Source organism: Anomalospiza imberbis, chromosome 14, assembly GCF_031753505.1.
Source record: "Anomalospiza imberbis isolate Cuckoo-Finch-1a 21T00152 chromosome 14, ASM3175350v1, whole genome shotgun sequence".
Classification (NCBI taxonomy): domain Eukaryota; kingdom Metazoa; phylum Chordata; class Aves; order Passeriformes; family Viduidae; genus Anomalospiza; species Anomalospiza imberbis.
The window spans coordinates 5,406,488-5,425,888 of NC_089694.1; the positions used below are offsets into that span (position 1 = coordinate 5,406,488).

Genomic DNA, 19,401 nt, shown 5'->3' on the forward strand with positions numbered 1-19,401 from the left:
AATACACAGTAGTTAATTATGCATATACAGAAACACTTCATATATAAATTGTATTTTATGTATTAGCTACACATTCTAAAATGTGTAATGACATAATCCTATGCTATATAATTATTTATTTTATATAATAATATATAAGTAGCTTTTGGACAATCTTCTATTAGGGCCTAAGCCCTCAGAACTTCCAAGCGTGTTTAAATCACTTGGAAATATTTTACAGCTCTCAGTGCCTTCATAGACTTGGAAAGCAGGGAGAGGAGTGAAGTCCTGGGAGAAGGGGAATTTTGGGAAGGAATTCTTCCCTGTGAGGGGGCAGGGCCCTGGCAGAGGTGTCTGTGCTTGCTGTCTGCCCCATTCCTGCAAGTGTCCAAAGGCAGCTTGGACAGGGCTTGGAGCAACCTGGGATGGTGGAAGTGGATGATCCTTAAGGCCTCTTCCAACCCAAACCATCCTGGGAGGCCCTAAGTTGGCAGAGCCCTCACCCAACAGGTAAATAAAGAGGATTCTGAGGTCAGGGAAACTGCTGCCCAAAGCCCACAGCCCTGTGCACAGCCCAGGGAAGGGCTGGGTCAGCACCATTGGCAGAAGAAAAATAAATTAAACAAAAATTACATTTATCACCTTCTCTTCCCGCTGAGACTCATAACTTAGGGCTGAGGGCAAGGAAAAGCAGCAGGAACTTGTTTGGGGTGTCTGGACAGAAAAACCTGAGCTGGTCCCAGTACCAGCAACTCCTGGACTGGTTTTAAGACCAAATTTAAGTGTAGAGAGCCCAGGGGAGGCTGGGGGGTGTTGTGCACAAAAATTCCAACTCCAAGCCAGGTTTCTTTAGTAACTCCTTTATTAAAATCACAAACCAGAGTTAAAATTCCTACATTATTCACATAGGTCAAGTTTCTAAGTTCCTTGAATAAAGACAGTCCAGTGGCCAAAGGGGCCAGAAAGCCTGAGCAGCTCAGAGCTGCTGGTTTAAGACTTCAGCCAGGGCCTTCTCACTCCATGGCTCTCCCAGGGCAGTGGAAAAGTTCCTTCAGGCTCCGTGGGAAGAGGCAGGAGCAGAGCTCCAGTGCAGAGGCAAAGTTCTCTCAGGATTACAGGTGAAACCGTACCCAGCGTTCACGGCTCAGCAGGAGGGAGGGAGCTGGGAACACCCACCTGGAAAATCACTCCAGGAATTCCAGAGGAAAGATTCTTACCCCCCACCTGGCCCCAACACACAAATATTTACAGAGACACGACAAGAAAGAACTAGTTTGACTCCCTTGCTGAGGGCAGGGGCTGCTGCTCCAGCAGGAGAATCCAACTCCCTCAAAAGTCACCAGGAATATGGCCTGAAGGGACAGGAAAGCTCCAGGTCAGTTAAACTACTCCTTGATGGGGGTGCAGCCTGAGAAGAAGCTGATGTTGCTGCTCAGCATCCTCTTCTTCTTCCTCCCAAAGGGGTTCTGGTTCTCCTGGGACTCCTCATCCCTCCCAAGCAGGGAGGCAGCAGTGCTGGGAATCTTCAGGAGCACCTCCTGCTCTGTGATGTCCTGCAGTACCTGTGGGAAAGCAAGGGACAATCTTTGGAGTTAGGCACTACTGGAGTGACCCACCAGAGGCAGCAGGACACCAAGTGCCAGGCCAACCTCACTAGTTTTTTACTCAAGTCAGGAAAAAGACAAATTTTTTGAAAAAATATCAAGATCCAGCAGGAAGAGACAGCAGTTGAAATAGTGGGTTCCCATGGGGTAAGGGAATTTGTTTAGCTGAGGTGAACTGAGATGTGCCAGGTCAGAGAGGTCACTTTGAACATGGACAGACGTGATTTCATCCTGCAAACTCCTCACTTCCCCTCCCTCCTTGCTGAAGGTGCTGCAGGAAAACGTGGCAAGCTTGTGGCATCATCTTAGTGTGGGAACTTAGGAATTCAGCACCCTCTCAACTTCCACACGAGCTGCCTGGAGCTGTGCAGAGTTCTCCAGCAGCAGCTTCTCTGGGGTGATTTCCCTCCAAGATCCCTCATTCAGCAGCTCCGCTCTCCCCTGGGAATACCTTGGTGGTTGGAGTGATACACACGGGCTGGAAGAAGCTCTCCTCTGCTTTCACCTCCGTGGGGTCTTCCAGCTTCAAGGACCCTTCCGAGTCCCTTTTGTGCTCCTCACATGTTGTGGCTTCCTGAGGGGCAGCAGAGGGTGAAGCTCTTGCAGAACATCCATCCAATCCCTTCCCTTCCCACCACAGCCCCCTGCTCTCCAGCTGGGAAGTTTTCCACAGTTCAGAATGCTGCAGCTCAGGCTAGGCCTCCATAAAATAGGCAATAATTAGTGCACTATGGGATGTCCCTGCTCCACATCTCTGAGATCCAAGAGTAAAATTCCCACTAGGAACATCAGTTTCTCATGGACCTTCCTGCTGCTACAATCCCCTCCCCAAACCATCCCTTCCATTGTTAAAAAGAAATCTGGGAATGAATCAAGGTTTTGTGTTGTCTGAAGCCAAAGACAAAACTTTAATTTACTGAAGCCAAAAGGAAAATTGAAATTATTTATCCTCAGATTCGCGGATGAGAAGTGGGAACATGAAAATCTTTGCTGTGAATCTCCAAAATTCTGTCCTGAAAGGCAGAGTCTGGTCCTGCAGTGGAAAATTGTCCTCAGTTACCAGAAAGGCACAAATTAGTGACATTCACAGAGTTTCAGCAAAGTGCACGTGCTCTGCCTGGACAAACTATTTCTTGTGTGGGAATTATCCCTTCATCCAGCTTTGCTCCTGCCCCAATGCAGGCCCTGCAGCCCCTGAGGCCCCCAGAGCCAGCAGCACTCACCAGGCCCCGCTCCCTGTTCCTGCACGTGGCCGCGGCGCAGCTGCAGCCGTCGGTGCATGCCAACTTCTGCTTCCTGCAGCCACACTGCCTGTTCCCACAGCGGCCCCTGCACGAGCACTGTGGAGGGAGGCAAGGGGGATCCAATGGCCAGGATGCTCCTGGAATGCTCCAGGGTCCTGCCAGCTGTGGCACCTCAAGGACAGGAACACCCCCAAGCTGTCCCTTGTCGCATTTCGCTGCCATTTCATTGCATTTTGCTACATCCCAGAATAATTTTCCTCCTAATATCCAGAATGAAATCCTTCCACCTACAGATCCATCTTCAGGATCTACAGAAGTACCTTCAGTTACTCAGTGCCTGACTTGAGGTTATGCCAAAGGATCCCAGTTTCTGTGCCACACTTCCACGAAAGGAGGGAGTCCCCACCCCAAAAGCCTCAGGAATTTTCTGAGCCACAGGCTGAAGCTCCAGACTGACACAGACAGATGGAAGCTGAGGCTCTGTCAGGAATGGAAGCTGCAGGTTCCCAAAGGAAACAGGGATCCACAGCAGGTCATCCTTTTTTTTTTTTTTTAAAGTTTGTTTTCCCTAAAAGCTGCTCCCTTAATGGATCTGGCTGCTGTGGGGGCTGTTCCTGAAGCAGAGGCCAGCTCAGACAGAGGCAGCAGGACAGAACATGGGAGAAAAAGTGACTTGGACTGGGAAAAACTGTCCAGGAAGGTCTTGCTGACTGCAGACAACCTTTGCTGTGTCTGTGGAAAGGTCTCAAATATCCCCAGGCACCCAAATAACCCATTCCTGCCACTTTGAGAACAGTGGAGACACCACACCTCACAGCTCCATACCCAACCCTTGCACACAGCCAGTGATTCCCTAACAGACACTGGATCAAGGGCAGCTGCATCTTACCCCCATGAGGTTTTTCCTTGTTCCTCTGCCTGCTTTCCCAGGAAGCCAGTCAGAATCCTCCAGCTCCCCAGGGTCAGAGAGCAGCTCCTCCACATCCACCTCGGGGCTGGGTGCCCGGGGCTTGGCTGTCGTCTGCCGGCGGCTCTTGGGCTGCAACACAGGAGCACGAGGGGTTAGGCCACCAAAAATCACTTCTATTTCATTAATAATATTAATAACAATTACATTTTAATAAGGTTTTATTGGGGTTTTCAGAGTCCCCCACAGCCAAGAAGGTTGTGGGGTGAGGGAGGGAAACAAGATCCAATTATCAGGATTGAAAATTCAATCAGTTTAAACTACTGATGACAAATCCTTGGAAGTCTGAGTTGTTGACACATCACATGACAAAAACAAGTGTCACACTCCTGCCCAAAGAGTTTTAAATCATTTCTTCTCCCAGCACCAAGATTTGGCTCTATGCAAAGCAGCAAAATTTGCTGTGGAACATGAAAGGCTGGGAATGCTACAGAAAAACAATTTGGATTGTGAAGGAGGATACAGAGTCAGAACTACAATGAGGAAACAGGTTTGCTATTTTTTTAAACCAAAAAAACTAATGTAAAGTATTTGAGTCTTCTGGAAAGGACTGAAGGGGCCACTTCAATGAGCAGAACAAGTGCCTGGTAAAAGCAGCTTAGGAGAACAAAAACCACATTATCAATAGCCAAGATTAACTCTGGCAAAGAATTCGGGTGCAACACAAACTGTGCAGCCTCTTACTTTGGGTGGAACATAATCAAAAGAAGAGTCTGGAGACTCTGGTGGCCTTTGCTGGATGTGCCGGAGCTTCTGGCCACTGGCAACTTGGAGTAGCAGCAGTTTCTGTCAAAAGGGACAAGAATTAGCTCTGCAAAATCCATCAAACCCAACTGCCACGAGGCTCTGGTGTCTGTACAAGGCTCTACCTGTTTCAGAGTGTCATTTTCACGGAGGAGTTCCTGGTTCTTCTCACAGATCTCCCTCATTTTTTCCAGCTCTTCCTCCTGTTTGCAGGACAAGAGGAAATTTGTTTCACTGGAGATAAATAAGAGAAAATCCCCCAGGGTTATTCCAGCCTGCACAGCAACCACCCCATGCAGGCTTCTGCAAAAGGAACACACAATCCTTCTCTCCTAATTCCAGGTATCCCAAAGGATCCCACCTTCCCCAGCCTCCCTCAGCCACTGCACCTGGAACCGCAGTCGCTCCTGCAGTTGTTTCTCCTGCTCATTCAGGGAATCTTCCAATCTCTTCTCTGCTGCTTCCTTCTGCTGGAATTGGCTGAGCAGGTACAGAACCTAAAAGCAAATTGGAGAAAACGGGTGAACTCCTGAAAGGAGCACTTGGCATCAAAGTCAGGCTCAGGGAAATTTCCCGTCACTTCCAGCACAATTCCACCCATGTCTATCTGAAAAGTGATCCTGTGCTCAGGTGTAGCTTCCTCATTTAAAGCAGGAGGAAAGTTGCTGAATAAACCAATTTGCACAGGATGAATACAGAGTTTTCTTTAGCTTTGAATGAACCATCTGCAAAAATCCAAAAAAATTTGAGCTGATATTCAGCACCAGCTTCATTTCAGCACATCCCCCTTTGCCTTTCTGTCTAAGCAGACCTGGAGATCAAACTCCAGCATTTCCATGAGCTGTGTGTGATTCACCTTTTCCTGGTGTTGCTGTTCCTGCACCAAAATCTGATTTTGGAACTCTGCCTCCATCTCTGCTATGTGGTTTCTCTCTTCCATCAGCATCTTCTGCACATCAGAGCAGTTGGCCTGGCTCTGCTGCAGGCCACTCTGCAGTTTGCTCTCCTGCACTTTGGAGGAGACCAGCTGGAAAACAAGAGCAAGGCATGGCTTGGGACAGGGATTCCCTCTGGGACAGGTGCTGCAGTGTGGAGGGGAAGCATCCCTGTAACTTCCAGCCACCCCAGGAACTGCACCAGCCCTCAGCACCAAGGAAACCAGGAGAGAGTCAGAGGCAGACACTTTGGAAGCGCAAGCCAGGGAGCTGAGGGTCTTGTTCAGTTCTGAATTCACCTCCCCTCCTGCAGCACTTGGAGTATTTTCCTTTTCACCCTTCTCCTTTGATTTCCAAGCACCAGGGAACAACAGGTCATTTTGTCCTTCAGTTGCTCTTTCCCTGATCCCACATGACCCCAGTTTCTCTTTTCCCCAACTCAACACCAATTCCACTGCTTCCCCTGACCTCAGCCAGCACTGCCCTTGTTTCCCTGCTTGTTCAGGAAGTATTTTTCTCCTCTTCCACTTCTGAAATTTGCTTTTTGCCTTTCCCATGCAAGCATTTAGCCAGTAGCTCCAGACCCTCATCTATTCCACTCCCCTCTTCCCTGCTTTTCAGATTTCACTCCCCAGTACAGATTACTTTAATCCAAACTTGAGAGGGGAATAAACCTCATTCATTACAAGAGGGCTCCACTCAAATTCCTTTGGTCACTTCCTGTTATTTGTGGCTAAGCAGACTTACAGCCTTTGTTTCCAGGGATAAAAGAGGAAAATCCAGGGTTTACCTCTCCCAGGAGATACTTCAGAGCACATTTGGCCTCCAGGATGGTGGCAATGCTGTCCCAGCGCTGCTTGGCCCTATCTCCATTGTCTGCATCCAGGAGTTTCTGCTGCAGATCTGCTATCTGGGCACTCCTGGGGAAGAATCCATGGATTGGGGTTACAACACAGGAGAAAACCAGGGCTGGTTTCTGGGCTAATGTCACTGTTCCCAGAATATTGAGTAAAAGAGCATAAATTGAAATTTATGTTGCTCAGTAGAGCACTTGGAGCCTGCATTGCTCCCCTGGGGAGTTTTGCCTCCATTCCACATTCTCAAATAAAAGTGGAGGTTTTTCCCCCAGAGGTGCTCACTAACAGCTCAAAACACCCAGTCTAAGTTCCTGAGTATTTTCTCCACATTTTGGAAAAATTCTAGCCAGGAAAACCCACTGAAAGGGGTTTGGGGGTTTCACCCTCTGAAAAGCCATTTTCAACTTGTTTGGTCGGTTTGCCAGTAGATACTTGGCCAATACCAAAAACCATCCTCCACATCTTCCACAATTTGTTATATAAATCCCTCTGATGGATGGGATGTTTGGACCAAATTCCTTCCTGAAGCATCCTTTGAACCCCAAGAATAGGAAATTCTTGGTTCTGTAAAAATTGATTTTTGCATCAAGTTTGGCAGTTTTGGCTTGAACAAAACAAAGACAAAACTTCAGATGTCACTTCCTATCACCCTGTGTATAAAGATGCAGATTCTTGGTGTAATTATACCTCAGTTCTGTTTTCAGTTACAGTTTCCCATGGGGGATGTTTTTCATCAGTGGAGACAGAGCTTGGCCAGCCATCCCATCAGACACCAGAGGTGATCCATGTAGCACTGGAAGGCTTTCTTTGCTGACACCCAGTGTAAATATGATTAAAGGCCATAGATGCAGAGGAAAAAGGTTTGTCCATCGGTATGAATCAGACTGTAAACATGATTGTGAACCCTGGAGCTTTGGAAAAAGCTTTCCAACATCTGTATTTTCACCCCAATTTGCTTTGGCAGTGGCTCTAAAACAATTAGATGGGTTAGGGTGCTGGTTAAGTAAGCAGACCAATGCTACTTGTGCTGAGTGAAAGGGCTTTCCCTCATCATCTGTGTGTTTTACCTCCTCTTGCACCTCCCAGAGAGCTGGGATGGGACTGAGGGAAAAGGCAGAGGCAAGGCTGTGTGGATGAGCGTTGTGGCAGTGCCTTACCTGAGCTCCATCTCTGTTTGCAGGCTCTCAATCTGCTTGGAGATGGAGAGATCCGTGTCCAGAGCCTGCAGGTCGGTCAGGCAGTACGTGCGCCTCTGGAAGCACAGCACAAGGATGCAGGGCAGGAACAGGGCAGGAAATCCCACATTTACAGATATTCCAGCTAGGAAAGCCTCCAGGCATCTCCCCACAGCTTCAGTTCCATTGTTCCTCCCCAAAAACCTTTGCTAAGAGGAGTTAGCCACTCACATCCCTCAGAATCCTTGTGGTTGGAAAAGCTCTCCCAGAGCGTCGAGTCCAACCATTCACCCAACACTGATGGGTCACCCACGTCCCCAAGTGCCACATCCAGACGTTTTTTGGACACTTCCAGGGATGGTGATTCCACCACTTCCCTGGGCAACCTGTTCCAAAGCTTGACTGCCCTTTCTGGGAAAAAAATTTCCCAAATTCCATTAAATAACAAGTTCCTTCAGCGCCTCTTGTCCCTGACACGCCAGAGGATAAAAATATTAACCCTTTCTCCCAGAAAGGTAGCCAAGGGTGGGATCCATCCCCACCTTCTGAGGGAACAGATCAAGTAGGAGACAGAATAATGAATCCAGTATTGCAGAGGAGTGGAGTGGGAAAAGGGGAATTTCCCTCTTACCCGGAGCTTTGGAGGGGGGTTTTCTCCAGCATCTTTCTTCTCTTTCAGCTGAAGGAGCTCTTTTGCAAGGATTTTCCTGTCCTCCAGCAGGTCTGCCAGGTGTCTTCGAGCTTCCTCAGTGCTGACAAGAACCTCAACTTCATTTGCAAGCCAGCTCTGGAAAAATAACCCCAAAACCCAGTGGCTGAGCTCAGCTCCAGGACTGAATCCTTCTCCATGAAGGCATTTCAGAGAAACTGAATAATCCCATTGCAATTCCCTGGTCCTCCTGCTGTGCTCCAGCCACCAAGGCCAGCAGCACTCACCCCAAATCCCAGTTTGCCCAGTGTTGGAATGCAAAAACACTGTTACCCACTTTGACTCGTGCAGCAATTCCTTCCATGCCCCGATTTTGGGTCTCCTTCCGTTTATCCGCCACCTCCTTCTGCCTCTGCAGGGCATCCTTGAGGCGTTTGTTGGCAGCTGCTGCCTGGAAAAGATTCCACAAGGAGCTGAACAGGCACTGCAAATCATCTGCTACAGCTGGAAACACCAGGGATTCCCAGCCCAGGGCAAACACTGGGACAGTGACAGCACAAGGTTAATAAATCTCAAGTTATCCTGGTTTAACTCAAGGAGTCCTGCCCTTGATTTATTTCCTTTGCTGCCATTCCTCCTTTAAAAGAAAAGCTCCTTCTAGGCCTGAAGGGAGAAGAAAACACCCAAAAGGAGGGATTGAAGATGCATTTCTTTTGCAAAGCCATCCTGAAAGGATTTTGAACTGCAACCTTGTAGATCCACTACCCAAACTCATTCCCCACACTTCCTACCTTGGGCACTTGCATGGATTTGCCAAAGGAACCTGGGGTCCAGAGTCATTTGGGACCCAGAGTCATTTGGGACCCAGAGTCATTTGGGACCCAGGGCCACCTGGCCTTTAAGGAGCAAATTTAACTGGGATCCCTCAAAGGCCCTAAGGCAGAAATGGGGATTTCTCTACAGAGAGAAAACTCTTTTTCCCAGCCTCTAAACTTCCTTTAAGAGGTTTCTGTGTATCCTGTTCCTTCCTCCAGCCCCACTTGGCAGACTTTAGGCATTGGCTGGGAGTTTCCAGGAGATGTTGGCTCCTCACCTCCTCTGTTTTGCGCCGGAGGACGTTGGCCTGTTTCTGGAAATCCCTCTCCAGCTTGAGGAACTCATATTGTCTTTTACGGTCCTGCAAGGAAAAACAGCAGGAAAAGTCACATTTTTCATTACAAAGGAAAGATTGCACCCCCAAAATTCCAGCCTGAGCATGCCAAAGCATTGAGGGGCAGGAATTGCTGTGACACCAAACTCCAGGTGTTTGCTGGCCATTGCACTCAGCCACCACAAGCAGCTGGATTTTATTAACCTGCAGATCCAACATTCCTTTGGGAGTTTAAAAACCTCCTGTGCTGAGGCCAAACTCTACAACTTTAAATCCTTCAAATATTGACTACTTTTGCTTTCTGCTTTAGAGCAGAGTCACAGCTGTGGCAAGAGCTTGAAGATCTCCAGACAAACAAGTCCAAGTGGTGAAAAGTGGCAGCCACATGAGCCAAGCTTCTCTTCAAAGCATTCCCAGCTCTTCTAAGATACTTCCCAGTTAAAGAAACCTTCAGGCAGCCCTTTGGAGGGAGGAATAGTGTGAGGGGCTTGTTTGCTCACCTTTTCCTTCAGCTGGATCACTTCCTTGTCCTTCTGCTGCTTCCACTGCCTGAATTTCTCAGTGTCTTCTTTCATCTGACGCATCAGCTGCACCCTTTGCTGCTTCATTTCCTGGAAAACACCAATGGCTGGAAGAATTATCCAGGATTTGCATCCTAAAGAGCTTCAACCTCCATTCCCCTCTGTGTCTGCCAGGTGGGAAATCTTACTGTGCTCCCACCTAGGACACTCTCAAAGTGCTAAAAAACAGGGTTTTTTTAAGCATAAAAGTAAGACCAACACAGGCACAATTTAGGGAAATCAAAGAGAAATCAAATTATTTGACTGAGGCAATAAATTATAAGTGGCAGAAGATACTTTGGGCTTATTTTCCTCCCAAATCTCATTAATCACCTGCCTACTGTGGTCATGTAGCCACAGGAATCTTGTCAAAACTGCTATTTTCAGTCTGACTAAACAGAAAGTGGATTCCTGCCTAGGATTCCTGCTTGGGAGCTGCTTTGCCCACACTGGCTCAAGTCAGAGGTGCCTGTTGGTTACCCTGATCTCCTGGTTCAGTTTGGACACCGTGTGCTCCGTGGATTCCTTCAGCTTCAGGAGCTTGGATTGCTCATTCAGCTTCTTCTTGAGCTCACTAATTTGTGCTTCCAGCTCCTGGAGCCTCTTCCGGCGTCGCTCGCTCAGCCTGGAGAGAAACAACAACAAATCCTCTCCAGCTTCAGAGACACCTCATGAAAATTGTCACCTCTGTCACCTCTGCTGCTGCTGAAAGCCCCCAGGAGGTTTCTTTGCAGATCCTGGCACATTAAAGGGACATTTTTACACCATAAAAGAGCTTTTACAGATCATGGAAGTGCAAGACATTGCATTTTCAGACACACTGACAACGCCCAGAGCTGCAGGCAGAGCCCTCTTACTTGGCCTGGTTGATGTCCTTCTTTGCCATTTGTAGAGCAAGGACCAATTCCTCCTTTTCCTTCTGCAAGTTGCTGACCTCCAATTCCAGATCCTTGATATTGGTCTAGAAAGGACAAGAAGAATAAATCTCCAAATAAAAACCTTGGAAAGACACCCTGAAGAAAAAACTTTAAGACTGAGAAACCTTGAAAAACCCCATTCCTTCACATCAGGCTGCTAAACCACCTTATCTAAGAGCTGTGTGAGGGCCACAAGGGCTGGCCCAGCACACTCTGGAGTTTTGGTGGGCACAGAGCCACTGGGGCCACGTCCTGACTGAATCATTTCAGAGATGGGAGATCCCAGCACAGCAGGGAAAACTGCCCAAGGGAGCAGGGACCCAGCTTAAGGAACAGACCCAAATCAGAACAGGCTCCTGAGGACAGATCTCCTCCCTTCCCTCCCCAGCAGGAACTGGGGAAAACAAACTGACCAAGGAGGATTTCAGCTTTACCTGGTACTGGGACTGAATGGGACCAAGCTGAGTATCATTTTGAGACATTTTTTTGGCCAGGGCCTCTTTCAGAGTCAGGGCTTTGTTGAGCTCCAGCAGCTCCCTGGAGAGCTGGGCCTGGCGCAGGGCGTGTTGGGTGCTGAAGTCGTTGGAGGCTCTCTTGGATTCCTGGCCCACTTCTGCTCCCTGCAGGAGACACAGCCATGAGGAGAGGCCAATCCAGAGCTCCCGAATTACACAATCTCTGTTTCTACAGAGTGCTTCAAATTCATTTTTATGTAAAAAAATCAGATATTCAGAAATGAGAACAGGTTCTTGACCGTGAACACATTGAGTTTGAAACAGCACAAGAGTGATGATTTATCAAGCATTTGGGTTAGAAAATTAGCAGGAGGGAGCAGATAAAAGTGATGAGGAGATAAAAGCATGCCCCAGTGAGTTGTGCACTGCTGAGCCCCACACTTACACCTGGAGAATCCTGTTCAGAGTTTGGCAGCTCTGCAGAAGCTTCTGTGGCGGCAATGTTTTCACTCTGGTGGACAGAAAACGAGAAAATTTGGGTGAAAAGGGAAATGTGAAATAAAATGAAGGAAATAACAGCCTGTTGGCACATTATGGCAAAGCACAATGTGATTCTCCTCTGGCCAGAACCTCTCTGGAAAGAGGACACCATCATCCTCCTCCTCGAGGAATGTGAGGAAACTCCTCCATGTCTCGTTGGAAAAGCCATTCCTTGAAATCTTCCCTGAACTCCAGCACTGGAGAGAACAGGAAGAGGAGGAGGAGAGAACAGAGGAATGTCCAGTGAGAGAGAACTGAAATTCCTCCATTAGACAAAAGCCTGGAAACTCCTATTTAACAATTTCAGATCCCTGCAATTTACATTGTCCATAAAAATCACCAAGTTTGGAACACTCCATGCAATTTAGGGACTGTAAATCCATGCCAAGCTCCTGCATCAGTTTTTCCATGTAGACTCCTCCTTCCCTTCCCCCTCAGGAGCAGCACCAGTGGCCTTTCTGCAGCATCAAAGCACAACAGGACAGTTTTGAAGTGGATCTCAAAAGTCATTTCACACTTTTAATTGCTGGGCTCCTTGAGGGAAGTTGTTGGAGTGGAATCCCAGATTTCCTGAGCAAGCTGACAACTCCCCCCTCCCTGGGATCAGCCTTACCTGCAGCTCAGCCAGCACCTGCTGCAGGTTCCGGATCACCTCCACATTCTCCTTTAACTGCTCATCTTCCACAGTCTCCACCAGCTTCTGCAGATCCAACTTGCACCTGGAAACATAGGAACAAGTCCGTGGTGAGTTTGTGCCAGGGAAGAACAACTCTCCCCATTCAGCCTGTGAATTAATTCCGGAGAATTAATGAACAAACCCCAGCTGACTGGATCCAGTTTATCCCACTGAAAACACTGAATTCCCAAGGACATTATCCCAGAAGAAGGGTGTGGGGACACTTACACAGCATGGTGCTGGAGCTGCTCTAGTTTTGCACTCATCTTCTCATTTTCTTGCTCTGTCTAGAGAAATCAGAATTCTATTGAATTGTAGAAGATAAGAAGCCAGAAATCAGCTGATTAATTTGCAGCCAAAGATTGGCAATGCGAAAATCAGTGCACTGAAAGATCTCTCATGGTCAGGGCCACCAGTTTGGATTTCACTGCATTTTTTCAGGGATAGACACTGCAGGCAATAGGAAAAAAGCAGGGTGGGGAAGGGAGAGCACAAGTGTGCAAGTGCTGTTTAACATAATAAAATAAAATATTTAAAGTATTAAAAAGCTGAAAGATTCAGGTCTCCTTTTCCCAAAAGGAAATTAAAGGCCAAGAGACTCTAGCAGGGCTTTGGTTCTGACTGATTTGGAATCAATGTGAAAGGAACATTTAAGAGAGATTCTCAAGATGTCATAAGTACAGGAGCTGCTGTTGATTCACTCCCAGCAATTTAGAGCTCTCCTGGGATAACTGAACTTACCAGGATGATCCTCTCCAGCATCTGTGCTGTTTGCCCAGCAGCCTCACTCAGCCCCTGGCTCAGCTTCTGGTTCTCCTCCTGCAGGGATTGGTTCTTCTCCATCAGGGACTGGAGGTTCTCTGAGGGGGCCAGACCACTGCAACAGCAAGGAGCAGTTGAGTGTGAGTTTGGGCTTTGGGACAGCACTGAAGCCACCCCCAAAATGATTATTATTCCCTAAATAAATTACAATAAATAGCCCAGAATGGTTTGGGAGGGAAGGATCTTAAAGCTCATCCAGCCCCACCCCTACCATGGGCAGGAACACCTTCCACAGACCAGGGTGTTCCAGGTTCTGTCCAAGCCTTGGACACTTCCAGAATGCAGGAAAAACCTCCAAACAGAGGTTGGGAACTCCATGTTCTTGGTTTTGAAACATCCCCAGAACACAACATCTGCGCAATCCAACTCTGTCCCAGACTTTGTGCTTTTAAGGATAATGGAGGTGGAACTGCCCCACATTTAGGGGTAGAGGAGTGAGAACAGGGATGATGGGTCTCAGAGACAGGAATTTATTCAGGAGGTGTTTCCTGGTTCCTCTTTTACTTCCTGCAACAGATTTTTGCAATCATGAGGTGTTTGTTACAAAACTAAATATCCCAGGGAAATCCAGGAAGGATGACAAAAAGAGGGGGGGAAAAAAGCAACCAATTTGTTCTCCCCTCACTCCACAGCACTGCCCAGAGCTAAGAGATCCAGAGACTTCTCTGGAGTGTGATAAATACACACCCAGAGGACATTAAATAACAAATCTTACTTGAGAGCCACGGGCAGGGTCCCTCCGTGGGCCTGGAGCAGCAGCACCTGGAGCTGCTGGACCTGCAAAGACAAAACATTATTGCTTGTACATGTAGCAGCTCCATGGATCCTTGGTCTTCCTGACTCCTCTGCTCCATAATTCCCCCTTTACCACTGCCTGTGGAAAGGAGTGGTGTTGTTACAGTGCTCCAAGTTACTTATTCCTCAAATAAAAGGTTCTTCACTTCCCTCTGGGATCACCCCAGGGAAAACCCTTCCCTTCCCACCGTGCTGGGCTCAGGCAGGAGATGTCAGGAAGGCACCAAACCACCTCTGTCTTTCTGATTGTGCCTGCAGCTTGCCAGGCAATGATTTCTTGGGTGGAAGGGAAATTTAAATTACACCAGCACCACTTTTCTCTGGCTGCAGGAAAACTCCAAGAAATGTCCACACATCCCCTTTTTCCCAGCCACCTCCAGAGACGGAGCAATGCACCTTAGGGATGTTTTGCATTTTCTGTGAGGTTGTGCCTTCCTTTGGGGTTGCTGAGGGGTTCCCCCAATGTTGGAATCCTGGGGGATTTTAATTTTAATTTTAAACTTTCTGTGCTTAAAGGCACAGACCCGCAAGAGAACACTGCACTTGACCTGAGGTTGTAGAACAGGCTTTTAAATTTGATTAGTAGCACTAAGATTACGGGTGTGTAGGTAATTAGAAGTCTGTAATATCAAAAGGTAGAAAACAGAGTTTAGGATTTTAGAATATAGAAATAAATATGAGGCAAGATAGAAGTTTTAGGGCAGAAGAAAGTTGTTCTTCTTTGCCTTCTTCCTCCTCCTTCTTCACGAGTTTAGGTGATGTTTTGTAATCAGACAGAAAAGTCTGCATTGCGGGCTTTGAGGGATCAGTTATTAAGTCAAAAGAGAAAATCTAAGTGTCCTTTCTTAATTAGTTTAGTTTTAAAAAACCTTGTAACAAGAGTTAGCCATTTTCTGCCTTCCTAATGAAAAAGCTGTTGAACTCACAGTAGTGAGACTGTACCATAGATAAGAAATAATAAACATAAAATACTGTCTTCAAGTACCTTCAATCCCATCCTCAAAAAAATCAATAGCCCAGTACCTGCTGCTTCAGCTGGTGCAGCTCAGCTGCCTGGGGGTCCACGTTGACAATGGGTTTGTTTTTGATCTTCCTGGCCCTGTCAGCATAACGCAGAGTGTTCAGGGTCTCCTCCAGGTTGGAATCTGCTGGGCTCACACAGGCGATCATCAGCGTGTGGCTGTTCCCACCCAGGGAGTCTGGGAAGGAGAAGAAACAATGTCAAAGCTGTCAGAGCAAGAGTGACAGTGAAATGTCATCCTTCAAGGGTTCCAACCCCATGAGTGCATCCCCAGATTGCGGATTAAACAGCTGGATTTTGGTGAAGCTCATTTCTTTCTCCTCTGCACCCTCAGTTCTGTATTAAAGTGGGGTTTTGCAAGCCAAAGTCAGGGTTTGAAAGCAAAGGTTTCACCCCAGAAGCCCCAGCTGCTGCCCTAATAAATAATTTCTTTATGCCATTTCTGGCCTGGTTCTTTCAGGTTTGCCCCTTCCTCGTCCCCACCCAATAACAAGACCTCTAAGAATATCCAGAGTTCTCTGCAATTTAAGAAATTTTTGGCTAAGAACAGATCACAAAGCTGCAGGGAACTTCATCCTTTGGTTTTATACAAATTGGCTCTTAAAGCAACTGATCAGAAAAGAAACCAGGGGCCCCACATCCAGCCCAATCCAGATTTTAATGAAATACTTTCAGACATGGAAAATACTGAAGAGAATTTGTACCATATTATGTAATTACCATGAAAATCTCAGTAATTTCATTACTAAACCTGTGCCCAAATTACAGGGTAACTAACTTAAATAAAATCCCAGCCCTTGAAAAATAAAGACCAAGATATTCAGACTAAGAAAACAAATCCCAGGGAAGGCACAGACAGCTGGAGCTTCATTCTGGCTGTGACATCACCCAGGCAGTTGCTATAATTAAGGTACAGTATTAGATCTCTACTCCCAGACTTCTCCTCATCCTTCTCCCCACCAAAAACATACCCTGATTTTGTCCTGTTTCCTCCTGTCACACAAAGTGCAAGAGAGCAGGACTTGTTTTGAGCTCATCTCACTGCATTTGCAACCTAAAATAAGAGTCCAGGAAAGGCCTGGCTTCAGTGAGGAATTAAACAAACAAATCCCTTTGCAGCAGCAGCTCTGAGCTGGGGGATTTCCTCCTGCTTTGTTATTTAAAAAGCATCTGTAAATTTAGGCTCTGTCATCATCTTCTCTCACCTTGAAGCAGCCTGGTCAGCTTAGAGTCTCTGTAGGGGACAAACCCTCCCTTTTTATTCTCATCTCCCAGAGCACTGATGACATTCCCCAGGCACAGGAGGCCTCTGTTGATGTTGATTCCTGCGGACAAAGCTCACAGTGAACACAGGCACCTCAACAGCTCCAAACTCCTCATTTCCTGTCCTTATTAAAAACTTAACAAGGTTAAAAAAAGCAGATTAAAGGGTTAAAGAGGTGCTTTGCTCTTTTATTAAGTCCCAAGTGAGAAGAAACCCGAACTCCACCAGTCCCAGCCCAGAGACCTTCTTTGAGTCTGTCTCCCTCAGCCTTGGTCTTCTTTTGTCTCTCAGAGCCAGCAAGATCCACCAGGTGTAGCTTGCAGTGAAAACTGCAATTCCTAAGGCAGAAAGAACCTGTGTTACTCTCCCAGGTAAACTTCCAGGTGGAAAAGGAGCAACCCAGGAGCTGGAAATTCAGAGAGCCAAAACCTGAACTGCCTCGAAAAGAACAGCTCAGGACCAGGATGAGGAAGTTTTGGGAAAGTAACTCTCATCAGCTGCACAATGACACTCACTTGTCATTTTTCTTCTTCTGATCGATGCAGATGGTGAAGATGGCATGGGATCTGGAGGACTGGGAATTCATGGCCGTGGATCCCACAGTCCTGGAGTTGTTCCCCTGCTCCAGGCAGGACACAGTCTCCTGGGCACAGGTGACATTTCTTTCTGTCAACCCCACAATCTGGAACAAGAAAGGAAACACTGTTTATCCTCTGCTTCCTCTTCATCCCACCTGGGATCAGAAAAATCTCCATCCCCCTCAGGCTGTGCCAGCCCATTCCCAAGAATCACCTCCAGCCAGGAGTCTGGAATAGAAACTCCCAGAAAAAACTGGTTCTGAATTTCACTTTAGGAACATGGAATCACATCACCTGTTCCTAAACACCCCCCAAGTTCCTCTGCCTGCTCCAGAGCCAGCTGGGCTCTGGGATGGAGCCAGAGCTCCTCAGGGCACCAGGGACAAATCCATGGATATCTCAGGCCAAGCTGGGAGCTGAGAGCTGTGCCAGTCACAGGAAGGGGCTGATGAGGAGGGGATTTGTGTGAATAAAGTACCGCAGAGGCAGCTCCCAGGGACATAAACCAGAGAGGGGATGAGCAGGAGAGGCTGGATGTGCTCTTTGGCAAGCTGTGCTTTCCCTGAGCATCCCACCCCCGGGATCTCTCTGTGCCGCTCCCAACACACAGATGAGCCCAATCCCACTGCTTTAGGGGTGACAGAAATTCCCACATGAACCCCTTCAGTCCCCAGCAGGGCAGACCTTGATGCCTTCCTTGGGATCCTCCCGGATGCTGATCTGGGAGCGCTCTCGGGAGGGGCACAGCAGGTCCAGGATGTCCTCGTTGTAGATCTGGAAGCAGCAGCTCAGAGTTACCAGCCAAAGAAAGGAGCAGTTATGCTGAAATTAGGGCTAATCTGGCATCACATTTCACCTTTAGGGAAAGACACCTTGGACCAGAAAGGACTGACAAAACTTCCTGGAGTCTTTAGGGGATGGTTTAATCAATATCTGTTACCTGAAGGAGGTGACCTCACAGCTCCCTTTATCCCTAACTTGATAAAAACCAAATTTTTACCTCCAAATAAGAAACTTTGAGGACGAAGTCCCAGTCCTGCCTTTGCTGTTTCTCCTCAAAGAGCAGCTTGATGACCCTGGGGATGACCCCCACGCTGGGCTCATACTCCTGGTTGGCAGTGTAGGTGCCTCCCATGGAATAGGTTTTCCCTGACCCTGTCTGTCCGTAGGCCAAGACAGTGGCATTGTATCCTGAGGGAACAAAGGTAGAGTCACGTGGAGACTGAAAGCTGCATTTTTGAAAACCACCCGTGCAGAAAATCATCAGTTTATACCAACTTTAAGCATAGATCACAGTCAGGAATATTGAGGGGGAAACGAAGGCAATGAAGGCTTTATAAAGCACAGACAAAATTATTATTTCAGCTCTCTGTTAAGACTGGATGTTTTATTAGAGCTAAACAGAAAACCAGCACAAATTCCCTGTGGTCCCAGCTCCACTGCAGCATGCTGGAACAGGATGTTTATCAATCCATTGTGTTATCCTTAAGGAGGGAGAAGGGACTTTTTATAATGGCTTGGAGTGACAGGACAAGGGGGAATGGCTTCCCAGTGCCAGAGAAATACAGGGAAGGAATTGTTCCCCATGAGGGTGGGGAGGCCTTGGCACGGGGTGCCCAGAGAAGCTGTGGCTGGCCCTGGCTCCCTGGAAGTGTCCAAGGCCAGGCTGGACCGGGCTTGGAGCAACGTGGGCTGGTGGAAGGTGTCCCTGCCCACGGCAGGGGTGAAACGAGATGAGCTGTAAGGGCTGTTCCGACCCAAACTCCTCTGGCATTCCATGAAAACTGCCTCACACGGGCAGCCTCGGGGAGCAGGCGGCCTCAGAGAACACACCCCGCTCGTTCTGCGGAGAGCAACGGGCTCCAAACGGGCAAAACCTGGGACAAACCTTTGAAGATGCCTCGGACCAGAGGCGACACCGCGGTGTTGAACACCTCCTCCTGCTCCACGGACGGGTCGAACACGTAGTCGTAGGTGAAGGCTTTGTCATTGCCCACCACGACCTGCGGACGAGAGGGACGGGGCAGCGCTGGTGACCGCGCCCGGGCTGCGGGACCCCCGGGGGCGCCCCGAGGCTCACCTGCGGCTCCCCGGGCACGAAGGACAGGCACATCCGGCAGCCCTCGCCGGTCTCCTTGGGCACCAGCGGCCGGCAGCGCAGCGCCACGCGCACCGGGATGCCCTTCTCGTCCTCCCGCACCATCACCAGCCTGCGGGACACCAGCGCCGTGAGGCGGGCCGGGACACGGCGGCGGGCACGGAGCGGGGCCCCGCGGCCCTGCCCGGGCTGGGGGTGGAGCGGCGGGGAAGCGGCCTCAGCGGGGCTCTGGGATGGAGAGGGGGGTGCAGCGGCCCTGCCGGGGCGCGGGGATGGGGCGGAAGCGGCGGGGCTGGAGCGGGGGCGGAGCGGGCCCGGCCCGGCCCTGCCCGGTGTCGCGGGGCGACCGCGGGACTGACCTGGAACCGCCG

At 48.6% G+C, this 19,401-nt stretch overlaps 1 protein-coding gene across 3 annotated transcripts; it reads right to left on the reverse strand.

The window, feature by feature from the left end:
• Positions 1-823: 823 nt before the first annotated feature.
• KIF4A (kinesin family member 4A) lies at positions 824-19,168 on the reverse strand. 3 transcript variants are annotated; one of them, XM_068204625.1, is made up of 30 exons: positions 19,013-19,168; positions 18,821-18,935; positions 17,933-18,123; positions 17,617-17,706; positions 16,870-17,036; positions 16,598-16,692; positions 16,296-16,415; positions 15,093-15,268; positions 13,990-14,051; positions 13,194-13,329; positions 12,681-12,739; positions 12,390-12,495; positions 11,682-11,747; positions 11,216-11,401; positions 10,722-10,825; positions 10,345-10,489; positions 9,805-9,915; positions 9,248-9,331; positions 8,492-8,605; positions 8,137-8,292; positions 7,488-7,582; positions 6,264-6,393; positions 5,395-5,565; positions 4,928-5,035; positions 4,664-4,741; positions 4,479-4,580; positions 3,717-3,866; positions 2,807-2,923; positions 2,035-2,157; positions 824-1,541 (listed from the first exon to the last, which is right to left on the reverse strand). In XM_068204625.1, exons 1-30 carry the CDS (start codon positions 19,133-19,135, stop codon positions 1,365-1,367), a joined length of 3,657 nt encoding a protein of 1,218 aa, XP_068060726.1. In that variant the 5' UTR covers positions 19,136-19,168; the 3' UTR covers positions 824-1,364. The 3 variants fall into 3 exon arrangements, with proteins under 3 accessions (XP_068060726.1, XP_068060727.1, XP_068060729.1); XM_068204626.1 differs by lacking the exon at positions 2,807-2,923; XM_068204628.1 differs by lacking the exons at positions 824-1,541; positions 2,035-2,157 and adding an exon at positions 2,495-2,616.
• Positions 19,169-19,401: the final 233 nt, after the last annotated feature.

What these genes read in the sequence shown, in the direction of transcription:
- KIF4A (XM_068204625.1), bottom strand. Translation starts at nt 19,135, where the DNA reads ATGGTGCGGGAGGACGAGAAGGGCATCCCGGTGCGCGTGGCGCTGCGC. An exon ending in TGAAGTATCTCCTGGGAGAG is followed by an intron (nt 5,566 to 6,263) that starts GTAAACCCTGGA and finishes CTTGTTTTCCAG; the next exon opens with CTGGTCTCCTCCAAAGTGCA. An exon ending in TTGATTATGTTCCACCCAAA is followed by an intron (nt 3,867 to 4,478) that starts GTAAGAGGCTGC and finishes CCTGTGTTGCAG; the next exon opens with CCCAAGAGCCGCCGGCAGAC.